This window comes from Achroia grisella, unplaced genomic scaffold (assembly GCF_030625045.1).
Source record: "Achroia grisella isolate CSIRO2021 unplaced genomic scaffold, CSIRO_AGI_Agris_v1 utg1573, whole genome shotgun sequence".
NCBI classification, from domain to species: Eukaryota; Metazoa; Arthropoda; class Insecta; order Lepidoptera; family Pyralidae; genus Achroia; species Achroia grisella.
This window is the reverse complement of record NW_026712655.1, coordinates 414,334-432,679: the sequence shown is the minus strand read 5'-3', so window position 1 is coordinate 432,679 and position 18,346 is coordinate 414,334. Positions and strand designations below refer to the sequence as shown.

Sequence of the window (18,346 nt, the reverse complement as noted above, 5' to 3'; positions counted from 1 at the left end):
TTTAACCTTAAATATTTTAAATTAAAAGGCCCACATGAATATATTGTATGTACACTATATATCACTACCGTAATAACTTCGTAATTAAGATTTATGCGACGGCAAAACGTTATCAACAATGGAAAAATCAATGTCTTTTAGTACGGGTCAATTCGGCTTGTGGGAAATTGGTGAAAAACTATAATAATAAATATTTTGGTCCCTATATCCGAGAATAGTCTAGAAATAAGTAACGTGTGCTGACTTATTAGTGTTCAAGAGTATTAAGTAAACGTTAGAAAGACGAAATGAAACACTGAACAGAGCGTGTAAACACTTTACACAAGGATTCGCTTTGTATAACCCGCCGGCGAAAATGTGCGAGTCAGCTATTGTTACGCCTACAACGCGAGAGACCTATAAAACTTGGCGAGTTATTGAAAGCGAACCCTATTAAGAGTGATGTAAAGTGACGTCATTAGATCCCTAGGAACCTGCCTAGAGCCACACCCACCCAAATTATTGCATTATTTAATCGGTTTTTTCGATAGCAAGATGCATTGATAATACTTTTGTTTTCTGATTTTAAATGCACGGTAGGAACACAGTTGGGTTCGAGTGACTGGTGTGGTACAGGCAGGTTTGTATTCGCCTAATATGTATCACGTTATTTAGGCGGTGTTATCTATTGACCAATAACGTCTCAATAACGTTTATGGTCCATTATAATTAATCAAGAACATTAAAAGCTAAATTGGCGATTACAAAATATTTATAGGATTTCACTACAAAACGAAGAGAAAACATTAATTTATTAGTGTTCAGGACTTACTAGTTCAGTACTCATGTCAGTATAATAAAAAAAATAATGTCATTTGGTATGGTCATATTATGCACTTTATAAATTGTGATATAGATTTACATGAACATACAAACAATTGTAGATTAAGGCAAGTAACAATGTCTACTAATAAAAACTGGTCCTGTACTGAACTGGTATGTCGACTGTCTTAAGATAATAAAAAATTAAAATTAACAACAATATTATGAGCAAACTACTATGTATTTCAATACTTGAGCTAAATTATACCAGAGCAGCTTGGATAGAACAACGACCTTAACGATAGCTGTTTAATATAATGGCTCCCATTTGTACGATCAAAAATTTGTTGTGATGTCGAGATCTACGCACGTTATCTTAGAACATTAATTGTCGTTGATGGCAATCAGACATCGACTTTGGCATTCGAGTGTTTATAGGTATATTGCAAGTTAACATTTCAGTTCGCACGACTCACGTGATTATTGTAAAACGAATCCAATGATAAAAGCAACACAAGTTACACGTCAACACGGGTAAACTTCATTGAAAACCGAAATAAATATAAAAAAATATTTACACACATATGTAGGTACATCATATAAAATGTTGATTGATGACATAACACTTACAATAAAAGTAAAACACAGCTAAGCTCATTGATGATTACACAAGGCATGGGCGCGGGCCGCCGCTCGCAGCCTTATATTGTCTACAGCTAGTCACGAGCGCTCGCGCGGTGCCTAGCGCACAATTCATTATAATAAATTTTTTGAAGGAAACGATTACACCTGCCATTGGTTACGGTAACGTACCACAGTTCATTGAGGCACAATCATTGGTTTCTTTTAATTGCTTTTCTTTTTTTTCGTTTTTTTTTTTATTTTTATTTTTTATAATTATAATTGTGTCCTTACATATACACCTATGATAATTATTATAATTACTTTTAGGTACGTAAATTTATTCTAAATAACAAACAAGTCACAAGAAAATGTTAAAAGTGAAAGCGTGAAGCGTATTAAATCTTCTTTTATGAATATAAATCTCACAATATATACATATTACAGTTTAGACGTAGGATATAAATATACAACAACATAATAATAACACAGACTAAATTGCACATGGCGCAATTGTGTGCAGGAAATAATGACGCAGTCATTGAACCGAGAGGAGATTCAGTAAACGCGACGGCGCGTGCCGCCTCTCACAACCTTGATGTCCGCTCGCGCCCGACGGCCCTCGCAGCCGCCCGGCTCTCCTGACACCTAACACCATTATACCACAACACCTACAATTATGTCCCCATTACAATATCATATTTAAGTACTGTTTACTTTATATCGACTAAAAAACTCTCAAGGCAAAGACTTCTTTCGTATATAATCTATGGACAACGTATTCTAAACAGGGCACAGGATCATTATACTTTCCGTTAACTTGGCTTGTCTAATTTTAAAAATTGAAAAAATGTTATAAAAATTAATATATATTTTCTCTTTATTTTATTGCTGCGTAATTATTAAAATTCAGATAATCACGAGTAAATCACTGCTTTCGAGGCATTTTCTCTAATGTTGGTATAGACGTGGACAGAACAATATCAGATAAAATACATCTTTTTTTATATTATAACAGATAAAAGAAACATCCTTGCTTAAATTGAGCTCGACAACAATAGAATTGACACTTTAGTTACCGCAACTATTGTTGTATAGACATTAACACGAATGTTTTAGGAACATCAGATCATTACCCGTACCAATATTAAACAATTTTTAATTAATTTGGAAGAAATGCCACTAAACAAAGACACCATGTTGTTCCAGTCCAGACACCTATCTTTGATAATCACTCTTTGGCAATCTAATTAATAATTATGGCCCCATCAAAGGCGAAATCAAGTCGGTGTGATTGCATATCATAACGTGCCTTTACAGTGGTTCGAGTAACATTAATTTGACAACAACTTTACCTACTAGGAATGACATAGTTACACATTAACTAAATTCGTGGTTGTAATTTGTATTACAATAAAAGGCAACAAACAATATGCAATTCGTGGAAAGAGACACGTTATTACTCTTCATCGGTCCCTATTATGTAAGGTATAAATGTAGTAATGAGAATTGTTAAATTTCTTTCTAATTGAACACATCATACATCGAAACATTTAATACTATAACTACAGGTCCGAAGCTATCAGAAAGCATAACCCAACTTAATATTTTAGTTTGTGAAGAGTTTCGAGCGTGAGGCTCGACAAGGTACAGCAATTACTTAAACACCTAACTTAGTACTAAATGATTAACATTAATTGTAAGATCACTGGAAGATGTACGCGATAAGATAATGTACACATTATTATAATAGTCATTCGCTTTGTGTGATCGATCGTGGTGATCGTAAAGCGTGGTGGGTCCGTCGTCGACGGTCATGGGCCGGAGCCCGGAGTCTCTCGTCAGGGGCGGAGGCGAGGCGGTGGTCGCTCTCTCCCTCTCTCTCTCTACTACCTACCATCAGCTATTTCAGTCTCGCTCCACACAGTCGAGACCTAAACCCCTATGCGACCTAACCGACACCTCGCCTCGTCTTAGCTAATCCCGTAATATATGGTAATGATTAATTTTGGCAGAGTATCTCTGTGGCACACCATTAATAAATTAAAAGTAAATAAAAATGTAAATAAACTTTTATCATATAACATTCATGTCATCGTTGCCATATATTTTAAGTAGTATGCTTATATAAACCTATAATAGGGCTCCTAGTATAACTTATAACTATCTTGAAGTATTATAATACCGACACAGATCCTACTACTTACTACAAGTATATTATTAACAGAATATCTAAAGCATGTCGCTTTCAATAACGTTTAAATTGAGCCTATAGAAAATACCACAAATCTTTTATTAAATAGATATGATATGGCTAAATTTAAGTTAGAACTTTATCCTTACCTATACACAAAAGTGTAATATTTTAAATTACGGTCATAGCTTTATTATTTTATTTATAAGAAGACGTCTCACAAATGTATGTAATATAAAATGATAAAACAATTTTCAATTTAATATATTAGAATACCCTTACATTAATCGTATATTCTAGATAATCGATTCATATATTAAACATAAAGTGGCACTTGAATCACAAATACTGGAAATAATTTGGGGAAACATCAGCATCAACGGAGGCCGACTACCGGCAACTCGCTCTAATATGATACTCTCCAACAAAATAGATTATTCTTATATTAGGCAAGATATTATACATCACAGGATTACTGGATTGCAATGGAGCGCGCCCCGCCCCGTACTCGCGGCCTCGCTACCACCGCTACCACCGCTACCATCTACCATCGCGGACATGTGCGCGAGCGCCGGCGCCGCACGCTCCCAACGTATATTTGTATATACTTATTTCCACCTCAGACTATACGGCTTAAAAGTAATTTACCACTACAAGAATGCACTTTAAATCTCATTATTTTCAATTTTGTTATTATTATAAACTCACCAAAAATGCACTTGTTTACGTGTCCTTTATTGCTGGATAAAAATATCACTAATGGAAAACGAAAAGCTCATTACGAGTGAGAATTCAAAAACAGAATAAATAATATTTATAATACATCAGTATGGAGAAAACGATATAATTAATAAAAACGACTCCAAAGAAAATCGAAACGAATCGCTCGACGGGCGAAACAACAACAGCCCACGAGCGCAACAAAATAAATACAGACTAAAATAAGGCCACGGGACGAGTGACTGAGGTAGCCCGCGACGCAACTACTCTACTTCGACAGCTATTATTATTTGGTAGGTTTAAAGGAGCGAACCGTTGCGTTCGTCCATTAAATCGAATACGAATACAAATACGAATAGTCGTACGATGGCGGACGAGCGGCGCACGCGGCCGCGTGTTACACTCGCGACGGCGTCCGCCGAGCCACGAGCCATCCTCACCTACTACTATTATATTATTAAATAATACACAATTCGTTACACATTATATGTCTGGATTTGTATATGTATAATTTTATGTACACTAAAATACACTAAGCTGAACACTTACAACACAGTGGATAATAAGTATCGTGGACAGTTGGCTATCGCGATCGCGCCGTGACGCGACGCAACGCGTCCGTCCGTCACGATCTGACTAGGCGAATAAAATTAGTCTATCCCCGTACGGGGGACGATAAAGCGTAATTACAACTTAACACGTACCACATTCGATTCGGAAATCGCGACTCGTCCAATCTTCACCGTCAGTGTGTCACCGATTCGAACGAGATGAAATTCGTAGGGGAGCCACTTTCCCGCCACAGAGCTGGATGCCGCGCGGCGATCGTTCGGTTTACGAGTTCCGAGTCGCAGACGTGGGGCGTCGTAGGGCGGCGCGGGGTGAGCTGTGGAGGTACTTAGATGGACTCGCCGCCGAGCAGGTCGGGCGGCAGGAACGAGTTGAGCGAGGAGGGCGTGGCGCGCTGCTCGTGCTGGTCGGGCCACAGGCCGGGGAAGGCGCCCCAGCTGTCCTTGCCGCCGCCGCCGCGCCAGCCGCCGCCGCCGCCGTTGCCCAGGTGCTGCAGTATCATCTGCACCTCCGACTCCGCCGGCGACTCCGCGAAGATGGTCGTGTTGCTAAGTACGCAGTTGTTTAGCGCCATCTGGGCCTGCGCAACCGGACATTTCACATTCAATCATACCCTATGTTATGTTACCTGATATAATAGACTATTTTAAACGATCTCGTGACTGTACTATATCTTATGAACTATTAAAATTAATATTAAGCTTAACCTATTTTTCACAATGAAGTAAAAATATGAAGTCAATTACAAAAAGTAAAGGAAGCGATATGGCTGACATTGTTTACAGTGTCCTTGTTTATTTTAATGGCTAACTACGGGATGGTAGTAGTAGTAGAATTAATATAAAAAAGATTCAAATTACTGTACCTTAGCCGCCTCCTCGCGAGTAGAGTAGCGGGCGAGAGCGAATCCCTGGTTCAAATACAAGTGGAAGTTTTGCAAGGGACCGTGTTGTACGCAGAGCGTTTTCAAGGTAGATCCGTCGATCTGTAACCAAAGAAAACATGTAAGACATCGAAGTAGTTACATTTTTTTTAATATCAATTTACAGAAATAGATATGTACATGTTATTTTTTACCGAAACATATGTCCACCCAACTAAAACAATCGAGGACGAGATTGACAAGACTGAGCCTTTCGGTAAATCTTGTATTTTTTTTGTCCCGATAAAGTGAGAGAAATGAAGGACAGCATGTGGGTATAAGGAGGCACGTACCTGCGCGGTGAGGTTCTTGAGCAGGAGCCAAGTGGAGGCCTGCCAGGTGTGCGTGCGCGGCGGGGGCGCGTGGTGCGGCCAGGGCTTGTTGAGGCCGGGCGGCGCGGGGCGCGGCTTGGCGCCGCCCCACGCGTCGGCGGGCGGCTTGGAGCCGGCGGCGGCGGCGCCCGCGCTGGTGGCCGGCGGGGCGTAGCTCCACGTCGACGACGACAGCAGGCGCTCGCCGGGCGGGGAGCTCTTCCCGCCCAGCATGTCCGAGTCCTTGATGGCGGCCAGCGACAGCGGCGACCGCACCACCGAGCCCGGGGTCATCGCCGGGTCCTCCTCGGTGCTCTTCATCTGGTTGCCCTGTATATTTTGAGTTTGAGTTCGAAACGGGCCCTTTTATTAGAGGTTAGTCAGATATGAGGTGGAAATAGCGATAGCATGCATTTATAGCTAATATTAGTTAAGTAACTGTGTTATTTGATAATATAATTTAAATATATAGTTACAAAGTGACCAAAACCATAAATGAGAATAGAAAGGAAACAAAGGCTATTTACAACCTTGAAAGGCCTTGGCTAAGAATGTTTAATAATCAAATGTAAATGTTTTTACATAATTAAGAAAAAAGTATTGTCACAATATAATTCACTATTTATATTAAATAAATGAGTGAATCTAAACCTCTACACAATTACTGATGCTTCAACTAGGTTCTATAACATTAACCATAATATGTTCAATGAAATTTTGCAATTAGAATTTTTCACAAATAGCCGACAGAGAACAGTTCTAAAGAAGACATTACCTTCCAGGGCTTGCCAGGTTCGAATTCAGGAACCAAATCATATACAGGCGGATGCGTGTGGGTCGGCCAGGCGTCCTTGCCGTCTGCGACGTCCGCTCCGCTGTCACCCCATCCCTCGGCACCGCGGCCAACTCCCCATGTACTAAATTAAAAATAAAAATGACATTTTTTAAAGAATAAAATTCTGAATTCAACTGGCAAAGATTTCAAATTCATTGGCAAAGCTTGATAAAAACTTTGCCAAATATGAACCGATTTTGATTATTACTTTGCAATCGCAAGAATTTAATTCGCTTTAAGTCTATTTTACTGCCAAAATCATGATTAAACTTTTTTTTATCGAACAATATGTGATTTTATATAATAAACAAACATACTTGAAAGTAAAAATTTTCGTCGATATCATTAGAGTGGTTCCATGAAAATAAATATAAGGTACATTATTAGATAAGAAAACCGATAACAACTTTAAGAGCATGTCATAAATCCAGTCAGTTATAAAATATGATAATTATACAAATATTCAACAATAAAGTTTCAAATGCAAGTACATGTTGTTAGTGTCAGTAGCGTACCAAAATCTACTGATGTGTACAATGCTAGGGTAAGAATATAAGTGTCAACAATCCCGGCTACTGAAATTACTGTAGTATATGCCATATATTCGAAAAAAAACTGTGAATAAATGTGACTTGTGTGTGAGTTGATTGCTATTATACTTACGAGTCAGGTTGTAGACTGAGTTGGTTCAGTTGTGGGCTGGTAGTAGACTTGGCAGTTCCAGGAGCACGGCTGAACTCAGAACCTTCGCCATCTTTATCCAGGGATGGCAATTTCCACTGATTGAGACGTGATTGTTGGTTGCCACTCGCACCATAAGACTAAACAAATTATTTTAATCATTAATATTCCAACAACTAACAATAAACAAATTCTATCTTTAATAATATAATATATATCAGAAAATGGTGACAATGCAACTGACTTTGTGGTAAGAATTCACATAATGACGGCAATAAGAACGCAACTTTCGCAGAATGTACGTCACGTGAAAAAAGTCAACATATAATAAAAAAAAAATGCTGTGAAACATCACATATCGTCCCTATTATTATTTTTATCAATATTTTGCATTACCAACATGGTCAGTCACAATTAGTTTATAAATTACCTTATATAGAAAGTCATTTTAAAAAATCTATTATAAATAAATAAGTTATATATAATTACCGCTTGTGAATCCTTAGTAATGCTCATATCGCTGAAATTATTCTGCAATTGAGCTAAAGGATCATGCGTGGGTTTGAACAGATCCCCACCGCCAGCCTGTTGCTTCATGAACAGGGCCTGTTGCGTAGCTATTTGATTCTGTAAACAAAACGCATATAAGAGACTATGTCAAGTAGGAAATATGCTGTGAAGTCCACAAACATCCACTAATATTTTAAGAAAATTAAAGGGAAGACATTCTTAGACAGGCTTTGAACCGACATAAATTTTAATTGTCATTATAATTTAAAGCAAAGTCACTGGTTTCACCAGTTTCTTCACTAACTTCTTAGTTGATAATCTTATAAGGTGCAAGGATAAGTTGCTTGCTATCATCATATATATATGTATATCATATGCAAATACTAAAAGTTACCTGCAGAGCAGCAATTTGTTGTTTTGCCTTAGATATTTGCATTGAGTACTGCAATGCAAGTGTTGAATTTCCTTTAGTCATAGTATGCGAGCTCTGTTGCAACTGCTGAAGCACTTTAATCTGGAAATAAATTGAAATTATGAAGTATATTCTTTTCTATTAGATTGACATACCTTATTATCATACAAATTAAAAATAAACGTGCTTTAATTTTGTCTGCACTTACTTGTTGCAACAGCTGGTTTAACAGCACAAGTGTCTGCGAGGCCAGTGGCTGATTCAGAATCTGGTGGTTGAGATATCCAGCTGATACTGCCATTTGTATTTGCTGCACTAGCATACGCAGTTGCGCAGCACTTGGCTGACCACTGCCAGAACCACTATAAAAAAAATATTTACTATAAATTCTATGTAGGTAAACATAGATAAACGAAAAGGATAGGAAAGGGATGGAAATGTCAATCTAATGATCTCTTTATTGATCTTAAGTTAAGTGACAAACTTCTTAGCATTTTATGGATTTACAGTGCGGGTGCCGGGTACATGAAATAGGGTGTAGGTTTAAGGAGCCTCAACTTCAACTCTCGTGTTTCTTCCCTGCACAGCCAAATTTTGTAGGAGACTGCTAGTGCAGCTTTAGATACACGTTCTAGTATAGAATTTACTGCCATGCCAATGCCAATATATTTTAGAAGATTGCAGGGATTCCGCTGATATACCTCTCGCTCCCACTTCGACCTCATTTAAATTAACCGCATAGACATTTTTCGTTCATTCATTTATTAGGTCATAAAATTTATTCACTAGCATTACACATTTATAGTAATATATTAATGTAGTTATTGAAGACTTAAGATAGATAAAAGTTTCAACTCAATTATGAACTAAAATTATTTAGGGCCTTTTGACAAAAGTTGGACAACAGATAACTGGATATCAATAAAGGAAACAAGATAGACAAAAAGTCAAAGGCAAATTCCATTGTTTGTGTAATATCACATCATAATAAATATTACCTGTTAGGATATGAGTGATGATGTTGCACAGTCTGAGGAGGCGGTTGGTTAAGTAACTTCTGCACGACAGCTGGCGAAACGGTTGGTACACTCGGTGGAGGTTGGAAAGGCCCATGATGCCCACCAAACTGGTCATCTCTCCTCCACTGTTCTCCACGAGCATTGGTCAGCATTTCCAAAGCCTCTTCGGCATTCATATCACGGCTACGCAACGCGGCTTCTGCATCTTCTTTTTTGAAACCCATCTCCACCAATAATCTAAAAATAGTGAATCAGGGATATAGAATGAGATAATAACATTCTTAAACATATTAAAAACATGCAATAGCACAATGACACAATATTACCATGGATGATAGTATAAATTTTGAATATTTTATATTCAGACTTATGACTATCACTTCCATAGGAATCCATTTTTTAGCATTCCAATTACCTAAATTGCTTGCTGCTCCATACAATCTCTTTAGGGAGTTGCTTCCCGAGAGGGCCACCGGCCTGTGGCGGTTTTGGACCACCCCATTCTCCGATATCTTCTGTCCATCCTCCGGGTCCGTTAGGCTTCGGTTTGGGCACCGACCAGAGTCCCGGTCCGGAGGCTGCGTCCGGCCAGGCGGGTGCCTCGCGGTCGGGCCAGGCAGGCGTGTGTGGTTCCTCCCAAGTGCCGTTGCGCTGGCCGTGCGCGCCCCATACGCCGCCGTCTGGCTTGGTCGGCGTGGGTGGGATCCGCTGTTGCACGGGCGGGCCCTGAGGGGCCCCGCGTCCGGCCATACCACCCATACCGGCTCGCTGGGCCCACAGTGAGGTCCCGTCGTCGAATCCTGAAGCCGCACGTCTGGATGCCGGTGGAGATGGCTCTTCCCATCCGGAACCCTTTATCGGGTCTTTAGGACCCTGCGCACTCCACTGGTTGACGGCTCCACTGGGCATCATCTTGTTCGGTCCGCCGCCGTGCTGGTGATGTTGGCTCCACATGTCGCCATTGAGACGGCCAGAGATTCCGCCGCGCAGGTCGTGGCGCGGGTCTGACGGCTGCTGACGTAGATCAGATGAGCGGTGCGGGTCGAGACGTGGATCTGCCGGCCTATGAGGTTCGCCCCATGCGTTCCAGTCGTCCTTCTTTTGAACTGGCCACTGTTGTGCATGCTGGGGAGGTCCAGCCGGCCACTGTTGCGGTGGAGGTGGTCCGGTCCAAACGTTGGCTGAATCAGCGTTGTCGTCGTCTTCGCCCCAGGTTCCACCGATGTTAGTGGTGGGTGTATGGCCCCATGGAGTCTTGGTCGCAGGTTGAGGAGGTGGTTGTCCACCGTTTCTTAAATTGGCTTCCCAAAGATCAGTTCCGAGGAAAGCACCGTTATTTACGTTCGGTTTCCAAGCCGGCGGACCGCCCGCGGTTGGTTCGATCTTTGAACCTGGTTCAGGAGACCCTGGTACGTCCCAGTTGGTATCTTGATTAACGTGTTGCTGTAAATATTTAGTACAAATTAATGTTATATACAAAAAATAATGCTTTATATATTATACAATTAAAACTAAAGTAATGACCAAATCATAAGGTACTTACACCACCCCAACCATCTTGGCTGTACAAAACTTCTCTCATGAAATTCAGCTGTTCTATCTTAGCAGACGATCCGGTTATAGCGTTACCGTTATTGCCATTGCCGACTGTGGGTCCATTGGCATTTGCAGTTGGATTAGGATTGGCGCCACCATTTGCAGCATTAATAGTGCCTAAAAAAATTATAATGTAAAATTGTTTTATTTAGTTATAAATGTATAGGTAGGTATGTGTAGAGACAGAGATTGCTTAATTTATTTTACCATTATTTGCAGGTGCACCATTGTTATTGGACTGAGAATTTGGCATGTTTTGTGTGGAACCTTGCCAATTCTGCGCCGAGGCTGCACTGGTAGGCGGCATTTGATTATCATTTCCTTTGTTGCTGTTCACTGCAAGAAACATTTCTAACATATATACAAGCCCGATGGATGGAACTACATATTGTTGTAACTTTTAAAAAAGTATATTTGGTTCCACACAAAATCTAATTAGGAAACCACACAAAATCCGCATGGTACCATTACGGGAGTAAATACTATGTTGCCAAATGATCAAAATCCATTCAGTTTCTGTGAAGATATCGAGTTTCATACACATAAGATTTCTGTTAAATTGACACTCTAAAGTGTGGTGAAACGACCATGTGAATATTATAACAGTTCTAAAACTTACTGTCTGCTTGAGAAGTAGGCGGGCGTTGGGCCGAGTTATTCCATTGAGTATTATTAGATGAATTATTTGTTTGGCCACTGGAGTTGCCAGCCCAATTCCCTGGTATAAAAGAAATACATAACAGATAAAAAAAAATACCCTCTTATATCAATTTACTACATATATAATTAACTAAGAAATTTCTTAGTCAAGCATACACTTTGTCTCTAGATATGGAACTCTACAAATATGATATAGAGATGGAATGTGAACAGATAAGGAAAATAAACGAGAAACAAAACATTTAGGTAGATATTATTTTAAATACATATGATTAAAACGAGTACAATTTTTTATGTAATTAGAATGAAAAAGAGACTGACGGCCCATGTGATGGAAAGTGATAATCATCGCCTCGCCATGTACATGAACGACACAATGTATGTCAACTTGTAAAGTAACAGCATGTATTGCTTTTCCAGGAGATTAAGTGAAAACTGTAATGAAGGAATGACAATTTCTCCGTGTAATTTAATTTCCATATCTCACTATTCAAACCGAAAAGGCTAGAATCGAATTGCCTAGCGGGAGACAGGTGAGACAAGCCTGTCTGTGACACAAATCATTGTACAAAATGTACATTATCAATATCATATACCACTAAAGGTGTAAGCAATATTTACCAGTATTGTTAGAAGCGGGCGGGCTGCCCCATCCGCTTGCGGCGTTGAGTGAGCTCTCGCCACCGCCGCAGAGACGCATGCGACGTGGTACACCCCAACTATCCAGTTCCTCTTTCTTCATATCTTTTATCATTCGGTCTTCATTTTTCGTGAGTTCCAACATTGCATCGAAAGTGAGATCACCATTAGGAAATTCTCTAATTATTTCACCAATTTTATTGTCATGATACTCCCTCGATGGCTTGTCTTTGTGAGTAATACAAATCATTCGAGATTTCGTTTTGCATATAATATTATGAGCAGACTTTTCGTTTAGTTGCGACTTACAAGGCTCATGTCGTATAACACAAACGGGGGATTTAAAAGCGTAATCAGACTTGTTCATATACTCCGGCGTTCGGGATGCCATCTTACACTTTACGTTAAAGCTACACAAATACGGGTCACTGTATGAGATACCCTGGACTGTTATGGCGTTATTTATTAAAGGAATGCAGTAGTTAGGCGTTTCGCCAATCATTTGGTTTTGCTGGATCCTATCAACAACATCTACATTATAAATATTATTAATATCTAACATTTTTACAATAACTTGACTCTCATTCTCCTTATAGACTCGCTCAAGAGCACCAATTTATTTGTGTTCACCATCAGCTACTAGGTGAAGTGTTTACATTGCATTGGTTCGGTAACAGTTTATACTGGAGTAACAATTATACTTAATTAGATACGGAACACATAATATTACAGAAACATTAGACATCAGACAATTATTATAAATAATTTGCTACAATATCCTCCTAACATTTAAGTTCACAGACTTGCATATTGTTTCAATTACAGACTAAGTAACAATGGTTCGTAGTGATGCAGTCAAATAAGCAGGTAGCAGTGTTTAGTGCCTCTGTAACAGAGGGCAGGGTGAGATCACCGCTGGAAGCTGCTGAGGACTCGCCTGCTAGCCCCAAGTGGCCCAGCCCTGTGGATAAACACACACACACAAATTAATGTACTTACATACACAACAACTTAGTTTCTATTAGATAATATACTAGTACTTAAGAAATATCTAATCTGTCAGTTTTTATTTAAGTAAATATGACAATAAAATTTAGGATGTCCAATAAAGACATCCATCTAATTTGTTGTATTTCATGGTCATATAAAAACTGCTTTATAGTTATATTTATTAGACCATACTATATTTTGGGTAATAAAAGGGGTTTTTATTTTATTAATAATAAATGAAACCATAATAAAATATAAACTACATGAATAATATAAAAATAACAAATCCTTAATAGAAACTGAGCATTTTTTTTATATTTTCTATTTAATTTGCATTCCTAACTGAATAACCTAACAAAAACTGTGATAATTTATATTAAATAATTTACAAATTATTCGAAGTGAAAATTGTAATCATAATTATGGATATTATTGATAAAAACAACAATACAGACAATTAATCGCGACGTTCTTATCTGAAGCCTTAGGCCCTAATCACAAGTTTCATCATAATTCATTAAAATTAATTAAAATTAATTTTAATAACTAGTTTTTTGTTCATTATTCCTTCTTTTTGCATAATTGCATAGAATAAAAAAAGGTACAGTGAAATTGTAATAAATTACAGTGCAGGTTGTAAACATGTTTTTATTACTTTATTTGACCTACCATCAGGTGTCGAACCTATAACTTGTGACCTTGGAAAATCTATTGTAAATTATAAACATGGCTTTTAAAATAATCTAGAAATCTTGACAAAAAAAAAATTCCATATATATTTATAGCTTTATATATATCATATATGTGAGTGTGTCGAGTATACATGTGAATACATGTACCATAGTCTTAGTTTATTCTTTTTATGATATTTGCACCACCTACAATTTTTCTCTGCATAACCTGTGGTTGAAAATGCCGCAAGGTGTTACATATGTACAAGTCTGTTTCGAATTTTTAAACTTATATATTATTACTATGAAAAATTACAACATTGCAAGAACTTTTTTCATATTTTTTTTTGTAGTGAGAAAAAGTGAGTAAATATAATTTACTGACTGAAGCTCATTCAAATGGTAAATTATATTTGCTCACTCTTGCAATGGAAATAATTGTAATCCAATAAATAAGAGTGTAAGTATGTTAAGGATATCTAAGAACTATTTTACTATTGTAGAATATTTTAAATCATATCTTAAAGTGTTCAATATAATTAAACAAAATATAATTTAAAAAAATGCTCAACCAAGTGTCAGTGTTTCAATTTATTTATGCATGAATCAAATGTCTAATTGTGTCATAATTTCCTTATTTTTTAACTGTAAATATCCATAGTATATTTAATTTAAATGTGACAAATATTTGTATACATTAGTACCTAATTTAAACAAAGTTAATGAATAACATTCAAAAATATGTACTTTTGTACATGTAAAACAAAAATAGCAGCTTAACTTGTGTCCATTGTAAACTATACACCTTAGTTACAAAATATATATATGTCTTTACATGTACATACACAAAACTGTCAATTACAGTCTATTGCAATCAAGGATTGCTAGCAATTGTGTTACATATATAATTTGTGGAAACTAATAATGATTCCTGTAAGTAAATCCTACTTACAGGAAAAGTATAAAAGTATCCAATATGACAAAGGATTAAATTTTTACCTATCTATTTTATTCAATGTCGGTAAAAAACAGTTTACAATTTAATTCTAAGTAATGTAACATGTTCCATCTAAACATACCATTTTATTAGTTAAAAACTATCAATTATTGTATTTATATTTATTTATGTACATTTTTGTGCTAAATCAGTGTTTCCCATCCATTTTAGCCATAGACCTAGGCATTGAAGCAAAATTTTCCATTAATATAAAAACACTGCTTACTACACATGATGATTTGATGATATTTATCATTAGTACTAATAATAAGCCCGGACAAGTCACAAAGTGGTACCTTATGCCATACTGCTAAGTGTAACTTGATTATGAATACTAGAAAACATATGCAAATACTTTTTTTGTAAAAACACAATATGCATAGAAAATAACCAACCTAATACATCATAATAACCTAATCTTACTAATGAATATAAACCTTTGTACTATGTGAAACATCTAACCCGCTACCTTGGGACGGAAGCCACAATATAGCATATAACTAGAATACCGAAAGCTGAATTAGTGAATGGTCTTTGGACCATTTTCTAATTTGGCCATTCAACCATTTACTAATATGATACAGAGGAGTTCCATAAATATATTTGCGAGTCAACTAGCAACCAACTCTGTGGACCACAGCTTAAAGAACGCTGATCTAGACAGGAAAATTGAAGAGGATTGTAAATAAAACAAAAGGCTGTCTTAATGCTAAATAACATCTTTTTGATAACATTTGTTAGTAGGTGATTTAAAAAAAAAATGGATAGTGCAGTAATGAATACAGGTTATAAATTTAAAGGAGTGCTCTGTACACCTTAGTAAGTATACCTTGTCATGATGACAATGATGACGATGAAAATGTTGCACATCAATATATATTACACAATTGTATTGTTTTTGTTATATTTGTCACATATTGGATAATATTACTATTACTACAAATAAGTAAATACATGATGTCATTCTATCATCCATACATTAATACCTACCTAGAGGAAATAATAAATCTGATAAAATTCATAAATACGCACTCACCTTATAGGACGGACGAGAGGCTGAGCTGTATATCACAGATAATGCGGGCCCGGCAGATCCTTCAAGCAGCTTTGCAGTCAGCTCGTAATGTTTTCTATGAACACAAAGAATTACAAAATTAGAATTCTGTATTTTATAATCGTTAAAAAGTTGTATCTGTTCTGTGGTATATACACTATATTGCGTTACTTTCGTGCATAAATTTGTATTTTCACAAAAGTAAAAAAAAGTACGAAAATTTTAAGGTTATCTCAAGGACTTCAAACCTATATACTTAATCGAACAAATACCTATCAAGATGTATATTCACGATTCGGAATGATAAAATACATTGGTGTTCGAAATAATTAGGTAGATACTGCTATTCACCTATCTACGCCATTTAGTTGGAACCAACCAATGTACGAGTACATGAAAGCTTACCAGTAACACCACAGTACGTGAAAAAAATAAATATCACAATATGGCCATAAAAACATAGTAAAGCAACCCGATAGAGTTAATTTCTTACACCACATACGTATTTATGTATTTCTCGGCCTTGAGCCTCGACCACTCGATGTTGAATATCTACAGCCTCGTTTATACATAACTATCTATATAATCATCCACAGTGCCTATCTATATCTAGAGTGAAAGTTAGCCCGACCCATTTCAATGTTTCGCAAATATATTTTCTTATCCGAATATTGCACATAAGACACAAATAGGTATAGAAAATATTCACTACAAATGTTTAATGAAATACATCTATTTTCCCAGCAAAAATACAAAAAAAATCTTACGTGACACGACCGAGCACAACGGTGTTATATTACTAGAAAGAATGAGACAGACAATGACCCATGTTCTGACTTTCCGGTTATTAGAGCGAGACAAGAGATTTGCCTGAGAAAGCGATGCCATAAATGCTCAAAGCATTTGCGGAATTATACAACTATTGTTTTCTACACAAAAACACTTTTTATGCATACCTTTGTTTTGTATTGTTGTTGGCACATTAACTTTAGAGATTTATACAAAATCACAATCCCAAACCCCCGAGAACACGGCTTCGACGGCTGGATGGAATGATTTCGTCGTCGGGGTTCGCACGTAAAGCAACAGAATACAACTTTTCATATTGAACACAACTGTCATACGAATGGAGGACGGATTGAGTCTTTTTATCACGGGCGTATAATAGCAATTTTCTATACATACATACCCAACAGTATTTTATATAGATACCGTAAGCATTATCTATAGCGGCAGCATCTATAAACAATGTATAGTGTATACATATATACATAACTATATATAAATTGTATGGACACAATATCGTCATCCGTGCGATTGTATGGGTAGGTATCTAATTATTTTTATACCTACAGGTTTACAGTAAACATTGTTGAAATATTTGTAGCTGCTATATGAAATTATGGTGAATGGTAAAAGGAATAATTTATTGGACTTATCATAATACTATGTATATGTAAATAGGCAGGTATATACGTAGTAGCTCATTGCCTAGCTAAATATCATTACGTAGTTAAAAGGTAGGATACCTATTTACATCTAGCTTTGGTATACATAGTGTAGGATTAACTTTTCTCCTAAAATATGTAGATATAGACAGAATACCTACATTGTAATACGTAGGTAGGTACTTACCCAAGTATTTATACACAAATAAGTCCTATTGATAAAACTCAGAATAAAGTACAATTTTAATGGGTTCATTTATATACCTACCTATAATAGTTTCATAGATGGAAGCAAAGAATATACTACTCAAGAGCAAGACTGGTTTTAGTTTATAGGAATATTGTTATCGCTACGCAATTTAGTTCGACCCATACCACTGCCTGGGCCCGGCCGTGCAAACTACGAATACAAGCCACGAAAGGGCCGTATACATGACGCAATCTATGAATCTCAGTGATACCATCTACTCAAAGTAAGATGAAGCGTATTTCCAATAACAGTATAAAACGTTAATGTTTAGATAGGTTTGTTTTAAACTAACTGGCATGCAATGAAGTACCTAACATCACATTTTATCATTATTATAGTGGTCATTTTATAAGTTCCAGAATGAATTACCGATTTTTGGCGCTACAAAAGATTGCAGTCCGATTTGCACCTGATCGGATTTTTAGTCTTCATTTATTTACTGAAG

At 37.0% G+C, this 18,346-nt stretch overlaps 1 protein-coding gene across 1 annotated transcript; it reads right to left on the bottom strand.

The window, feature by feature from the left end:
* Window positions 1–4,765: 4,765 nt before the first annotated feature.
* LOC131841109 (protein Gawky) lies at window positions 4,766–17,230 on the bottom strand. The gene is made up of 16 exons (XM_059189356.1): window positions 17,160–17,230; window positions 16,186–16,279; window positions 12,474–13,452; window positions 11,812–11,910; window positions 11,400–11,528; window positions 11,140–11,309; window positions 10,012–11,039; window positions 9,576–9,833; window positions 8,786–8,939; window positions 8,560–8,679; window positions 8,145–8,282; window positions 7,638–7,795; window positions 6,915–7,056; window positions 6,122–6,469; window positions 5,772–5,891; window positions 4,766–5,486 (listed from the first exon to the last, which is right to left on the bottom strand). The coding sequence occupies exons 3-16, from the start codon at window positions 13,051–13,053 to the stop codon at window positions 5,235–5,237; spliced, it is 3,696 nt and encodes a 1,231-aa protein (XP_059045339.1). The 5' UTR covers window positions 13,054–13,452; window positions 16,186–16,279; window positions 17,160–17,230; the 3' UTR covers window positions 4,766–5,234.
* Window positions 17,231–18,346: the final 1,116 nt, after the last annotated feature.